The sequence below is a fragment of the Limulus polyphemus genome, unplaced genomic scaffold (genome assembly GCF_000517525.1).
Source record: "Limulus polyphemus unplaced genomic scaffold, Limulus_polyphemus-2.1.2 Scaffold290, whole genome shotgun sequence".
Taxonomy (NCBI): domain Eukaryota; kingdom Metazoa; phylum Arthropoda; class Merostomata; order Xiphosura; family Limulidae; genus Limulus; species Limulus polyphemus.
The window spans coordinates 84806-92445 of record NW_013665900.1 but is presented as its reverse complement, the minus strand read 5'-3'; the positions used below and the strand labels follow the sequence as shown (position 1 = coordinate 92445).

The window sequence follows — 7640 nt, the reverse complement described above, 5'->3', positions numbered from 1 at the left end:
CCAACTCTTGGGCTACTCTTTTACCAACGAACAGTGGGATTGACTGTCATATTATAACGCCCTCCACGGCTGAAAGGGCGAGCATGTTTGATGGGCCGGAGATTCAAACCCGCGACCCTCAGGTTGCGAGTCGAGTACTTTAACACCTGGCCATGCCGGACCTTCAGTTAATTAGTAAAACAACAATTTGCCCCCTAGTGGCTCAGCGCCTGAAGTCTGAAGGCTTATAACGCTAAAAATTGAGTTTAGATACCCATGGTGGGAACAGCACAGATAGCCAATGGTATAGTTTTGTGCTTAATAACAAACAAACAAGTAAAATATTTTGAAGTAGTAAACGGATTTTAAGTAGTTATATCAATTTCGATTTAAATATTATTGTATTTTTTGTCAATGTTGGACTGATATAATTGTTATGCAGCTTCGATATTTATATTAATTTCTGTTGAGATTAAAACTAGACCTTTCTATTTATTTTTTACCCTCCTTACACAAATAAAGCAAAAGAAAAGCTAGAAATGTTGAAAGCTTGGAAATATTTCTCTTGTGACGGCTTGTTCGTAACTCTTTTAAAATTAAAAAAACGTGTTTTGGTATTTCTAAACAGAGTGACTCGTCTAAAAGTCAAGGTATGATTACACTAAAAGCAACACCTCTTTAAACTTAATGTCAGCACATAGGAAATAGGAAGCTTGGTAAACCTGGTATCGCAAAACATATAGCGACTTCTCTAAAAGCGAAGAGCTTGATAAACTAGCTGTTAGTACACGGAATGACTCTTGTACAAACAAGAGCTTGTTAAAGTTAATGTCAATACACAGAGTGGCTCTTTTAAAGGAAGAGGCTTGGAAGCTTAATATCTATGTCCACAATGAGTCTTATTAAAGCAATATCATTTGTATGGTTAGCAAAACTAACTGCGCTGAAATAATAAACATTTACACTACTCTAACAAACATATTTTTACTGTCAGTAAAACCGGCACCAGATAGCGAAAAATAGAATTTTCTGCAAACGTTTTTATGAAACATTTGTGCTCTTAACTGTACATTCGTTAGGAAAAAGAGCTTATGGATTTCAGCAGTGTTTTGATTACTAATTATAAGGACTTCATATCTCACTTTAAACAGTAATGACATGTGGCTAATGAAGGATGATAACGTCTTCTTTGTAGTGATCATCAATCATATGCGGGCCTTAGCATATAGCCTGGTAGTTAAGGCGCTCGACTTGCTATCTGAGGGGCGCGAGCTCGAATCTCTTCCACCGAACATGCTCGTCCTATATGGTTGCTGACTGCTAATGGTTTATTTTAAAAAAGGATCGTTCTTCCGGGTGCCGTATATAGATAGTTGACTTTATGTTTTTTAACTGTCCACCGGTTGGTCAGTGGTAAATCTTATAACACTCAAATTCCGGGTTTGTATATCCACAGTTGGCATGGCACAATAGTCCGTTGCGTAGCTTTTCGCTTAACAACAAACAAACAAAGCGTTTTAATTAATTTGTTCATTGTAAGATAATGCCAATCCAAATCTTCTTAATTTTCTAAAAAGGCACAGTCATTTAATAATACAGTGTGTTAAATTATTTTTAGGGAATTTACAATTTGGACTTTTCTGACATGTACAGAATGGTACTAGCAAACGAGTTTTTATTTTCTTTTTAAACTAAAGCATCAGTATATTTATCACAAGTTATAGAAGTAAATCTCAGCTAGTGAAATGCTTTATAAATGATAATGACAGTTAACATTTTGTGACATATTATGAAAATGCTGGATCTTTCAAAACAAAATAACCCAGATAAAGCTGTGATGAACAAAACATGGTGAAAAAAACAGTTGTAATTAATCTGAAAATTGTACATCTGTAAACATTTGTTGTTGTTGTTGTTATAACCAAGAGTTTTAAACAGCGGAAGGGAAGTACACATGTCGCCTCAGCAGTTTTACAGGAAACCTTGATGTCACTTCTCACTAGTATATCATGCCGCACCTGCTTATAATGACGTAGTGGCGGAACAGATGTACTAAAACCAATAAATCTTCAATAAATTATCCAACTTCGCACGTTTGTGATCGAATTAGGAAAGACGTTTAAAGCTGTACATACACTTTTAGACGTGTATCATTCAATCTTATAGAAGATGCGCACAGTGATCTTTAGGATGTTGTAGATAAAAGATTATGTCACCCGCTAAAAACGAGCACTTAGACTTAGAGAGACGCGTTCACGTTCGTGACGTAAGAAGTGTGGACTGATCACCTGAAACACTGCTTTACACATATTAACCGTATACTTATTATGAGTGTGTTACAGTGAAGAGATGTGGAATAGCAGGTAATAAAAGCTGCTTTACACAAGTGGTATTTCATACCATGTAATTATTCAGTCGTGAAGACAAGTGGTATAGATCCCGATATAAATAAAGTGTCAAACAGTGGAATTTATACCCTTCTGAGTTGACGAAAGACACAGTATATTGACTGTCAGTTTGCCAGTAGGTATTATTGATCTCAGTACTAAAGAAATCAAATTCTTCCCAAACTTTAACACCATTCAGTTATATATTTTTATGTCTAATATTTTCAAGTTTCTTTTTATTGTATGCAGTTTGGAGTATGATTCTAGCATTAGGTCACTGAGTATGGAATGCTATAAATATGAATTATGTACAAGATAGTGTTTTTGTTCCTAAATTAACTACTTTCCACAATCTCTTCAAACTTAATACTATATAGGTAACAAGACAATTTGAATACTTTTCTATGTGTACTGCATTTTTTCCTAACTGAGGTTAATAATTGATTTTTATCTTATTGAAGTTAATGATAAAGACATATTCTGCAATATTTTGGTTATTTCCTAGCAGTTATGTTAGTCTTATTCTGTTCTTTACTTGACCTTTTCAGCCTCTATAAGAGCAATTGACTTCAACATAATTATTGCTTATTTTTTCAAAAACGAAACACGTTAAAGATAAGCTGAATCTACTTCATCATCTGCTGCATCCTTATTCTTTAGACAACCATTCTTTTTGTAATTTTATATTTCCCTAAGTTTTATCGAATGCCTTGAAAATATTTTTGAAGCTCAATTAAAGCCTTATTCACTAGAGTATGTGACATACTACTTTAAGAGTCACATAGTGTTTACCTTTTCAATGACTTGATATAATATTTGTTTAAAAGCGACTTTGTTTAAAGAAGAATCAACATATTGTCTTTTACATTAGTAGTTTTCGAGCCCTACTTTGCTCTTTGGCCATACCAGCTTGCAGATAAGTCATTTATAATGTATTTTACAGCTAAATATGCTTACACTGTTCAGTTATTAAGGGAATATCGGTCAACTAATTGTCTTTTTCATTTATTCATATTTTTAAATGTAAAAATTTCAGGACAATAAAACCATCGCAGGCTTGTAGGTTATATCATTATTTATCTTTTTAGGAAATTGAACCTTGCAACTTTTAGAATTGTACCTTCATGACGGTAACAAGTTAGATGAAAAACGAGGTGTATGTTGTTTGATTGTAGAACCAAATACAGTATCTAATCAGCAATTAATTCACGACGGTCTCTAAAGGGGTATTACACGCGGTTGAAACGTTCGGTGGTACTCGTGTATTTTTGATCTTTGATTCAGAAAGTATTGAAGGTATTTCAGTGTAGTTACTAACTCGACGAGAAATCAATAGCGTTTGATAGCCATATTTCCATGATCAAGTCAATGTCCATCGTCGTAATTTCGAGTTGTCACAATGTATCTCGTGAAATGCAAGTTATGACAAGTTGTTTTTAACGGTGCCGAAGTGTTGTTGGGAAGAGGGAGTTGCATTGGCAGAATAAGTCCATCTCGTCTGCCTACATATACTGTATATATATATATATACATACGACCAGATAACTGCCTGCAATTTGTCTTCCAACAACATATATATATATATATATATATGGTAAGGTATACTGTAACATGTAACGCGTAACTCATTGATTATATTCCTTTATTTATATCCTTTTAACCATATGCTATTTCAATAGCGTAAATGGAGATGGCTTTACTCCACTGGACATCGCTCTGATGACTAACAGTGCCTCAATGGTCAAACTTCTTCAGTCACGTGGAGGTAGAGAAAGCACAAAATGTAAGTTGTTTACTGAATGCTGTTTCTTTTTTTTATAGAGTTCTTTCTTAGGCTGCGTAAAAATAATATTGGTCCAAAGTTTAATTACATTTGTGAAATATCTCGACATTTGTCTTAGATCAAATACTACCAGTTTAGTTACAATCCTTATTTATATAAGATTAAAATTTACGAAATATAAAACTTTTTTGTTTTGTACACAAAATAGATTTTAAAGTTACGTTCATGTTTTTCTCTCCTGTGCTTTGGAATTATTTTCAAGTTATTTATTTTTTACAAATAAATTTAGTTTAGTCTAAAATCAAAACGTACACTGATTATCACTGAGTGTGAGAACATTGGGTATAGTAAAAAAACCAGGCCCTCGCTGGCTCACTGGTAAGTCTGGGGGCTTATAACGCTAAAAATCGGGTTTTCATACCCGCGGTGGGCATATTACAAATAGTGTATTATGTAGCTTTGTACTTAAGAATAAATAAACTTATGAAACAACTTTTAGTTTAAAACTATGAAAGACATTCCAGGGAAAAGTCTCTTGTTCCTGTGCTGTCTTTTGAATCTATAATGCACGTAATGGTTCATGTTTTTGTTCTAGGCCTCTTCCTAAATCAGAATCTGTTGATTTTTCAAAGAAATTATGTACGAAGTTACGCATAATATATATATAGGTAGATTTCCGTGAACTGAAGGACGGTACAAAAGTTACAAGTGCAAATATCTCGGAAACCTAGAACTTAGTATGTGGTATTCTGAATTTAAATTCAACTGTAGGACGGTTTCGTTAAGAAATTCGTTCCACCCATTACACATACAATAGACGTTTTTTTATTATTATTTCACTGGCAGCAACGAGGTGCAAGAAGACTCTGTTTCTGTATATCAAAAATAGTTATTTTGTAACAGGTTTTGTATACTTTATCATTGTCATATTATCAGTTCCCACCAAGGAGTGCCGAAGTAGTCACATCAGTACTCTGGTTGAAGAAGCAGAGCGTTGTATTGAAGAGTTAAAATCTTGTCTGGTTAGTGCTTCCACCAACACTAGCTTCACAGCACCCCTTTTTAAGGTAAGATATGTCCGACAGGGGGTCGTTTTTGCCAGACTGTATTTACCAACAAAAGATACTTTTAATTCAAGGAATTGTATAAAAGAATAAAGTTCAAGTTTAAATATATAATAATCACGATCATTTGTACGAAATTCTTTCGTAGTATTCGAATTATGTGACGAAATGAGTTAAAACTTTTGTGATCTTACATAAAGTCATGTGTTGTGGACTTTTCGTTTATCTGTTGTTGTTTTTCTAGTTGTTATAGAGTAGAGAATTAAGGTTCTTAATTGAAGGTTATGTGACGTTATCCTATTGATTGCCACAGGAAAAGGAACGACAACTCGCACTTTGGCAGAGACGTCACGAGCTATTGAAAAGAATGGGGAAAGGATTTGAACAAATACGTAAGTTTTAAGGCTTCAAAAGCGTTTGAAATATTAAGGCAGAAACAAAATATTCTAAAAGATTAAACTGCTATATGTTCATAAGAAACACACACACAGAATAAACACTAGTAATAAAACATATAATATTTTCTATTCTGCAAATTACCCCAAATCAGGAAATATATTTTAATGATTAAAACAACTACAATAAGCCCTCACCATTAAACTAATGCGAAAGTCATCTACGAAAATATATGTAAATATTAAATTCAAGATGGCGTGTGATGTATTTCTAAAGCTTGTATATTAAATGTTGAGATATATATATATTTGTCGTTTCAAGTGATAACTAAAGTAAAATAGCTTCACACGACATTTTAAACCTACTTAGCTTTCTCTTTTTATACTTTCTGCCTTTATATTTGCTTGTTATTTAGCAACTCTTCTAAAAAAGATTTTAAGTTTAATAGTTGTTAATCAAGTCTTAAACTTATAACATTACTCAGATTCCCATGATTTTCTAGGAGTGCCAGACCTACCTAAGTTAGTGCACCTTGAGGTAGCTGGAACTGATTCCTTGAAAATAAGGATCGAAGAATCACAAACGGCAAAAGCTCCAGAAACGATTGTAACCAAATACAAAGGTAATAAATCTTTAACATCCAGGATCTACTTATATAGCAAGATTAAGTGCAACTACATTAGTGTTTGGCGAAAACTGTGCACATCCTCATGTTTGACATGGACGTGTGGTTAAAAACGTCATGTTTGACTTGGACGTGTGGTTAAAAACGTCATGTTTGACTTGGACTTGTGGTTAAAAGCTTCATGTTTGACTTGGACTTGTGGTTAAGAACTTCATATTTAACTTGGACGTGTGGTTAAAAACTTCATGTTTGACTTGGACTTGTGGTTAAAACTTTATGTCTGACTTGGACGTGGGGTTAAAAGCTTCATGTTTGACTTGGACTTGTAGTTAAAACTTCATGTCTGACTTGGACTTGTAGTTAAAACTTCATGTTTGACTTGGACTTTTGGTTAAAAACTTCATGTTTGACTTGGACTTGTGATTAGAAATTTTTGAGATTTTCCCACACCAGATATTTTCTTCCGTATTCTTATTTATTTATATTACTTATAATAAAATTATTTTCCATTTCAATTTTTACAATAATTTTTCATATTATTATTTTTAAATAAAAGATAAGACGCGACATCAAATTAATCATTTATCTGTAGGTGTCCAAGCCATACTAACCATGTGATAAAATGAGTGCTTTAACTCCGCACTATTAAATAAAGCAGTACAATCATTTAGATAACTGTAAATTAATTTTTAGAATATAAATTGGTTGAACCTCTACTACCAGCGTTTTGTCCCTGATAATTATGGCGTCAATGTGAATGAAACATGAACCTTTTTGCTTTGCTAGTTTCTTAATCATACATCATTTTAGCTGCTTTTATTTGACTATTTGAATATTTTCAATTATTGTCCATCTAATCTACGAGAAAATAAACGATGTGGTACATTATACTAGCGCAATAAGTGAACTTGTATTTATTATTTTTTAGATCAATTCTTCTGATAAAATACAATAATATTGGTTATTGGTATTCATTTAAGTAAGTTCGTGTGTTATTTATTACCTAGTTGTATGTAGTACCGTGGAAGACTTCAGTTCCTTGGTGACATCTCAAGAAGTTACGGATGTGCAGAGGTTGGAGGTGGTCGTCACTAACTTAGTCCATGGTTCAACTTATTATATTCAGGTGGCAGCTGGGAACAGTAAAGGCTTCAGCAGCTTTCAGAAAACTTATCCGATTTCTGCTGTTCCCTCCAGTAAGTTTCATCTGTAGATTATAAAAAAACTCTGATTCTGCTGTTTCCTCCAGTAAGTTCCATCTGTAATTATCTGTTATTCTTCCACTGTAGATTATAAAACAAACTCTGATTCTGCTGTTCTCTCCAATCAGTTTCATATACATTTATCTGTTATTCTTCCCCTGTAGATTATAAAACAAACTCTGATTCTGCTGTTCTCTCCGATCA

General features: G+C 33.4%; 1 protein-coding gene across 2 annotated transcripts in view; it reads left to right on the top strand.

The window, feature by feature from the left end:
* The window catches only part of LOC106457080, a 135101-nt gene that overhangs the window by 111889 nt on the left and 15572 nt on the right, over window positions 1-7640 (top strand). For both annotated transcript variants that reach the window (XM_022382898.1, XM_022382899.1), the window contains 5 exons: window positions 4046-4149; window positions 5086-5216; window positions 5527-5605; window positions 6112-6231; window positions 7242-7430. In XM_022382898.1, the coding sequence (XP_022238606.1) occupies window positions 4046-4149; window positions 5086-5216; window positions 5527-5605; window positions 6112-6231; window positions 7242-7430 (623 nt within the window). The remainder of the gene's footprint in view (window positions 1-4045; window positions 4150-5085; window positions 5217-5526; window positions 5606-6111; window positions 6232-7241; window positions 7431-7640) is intronic.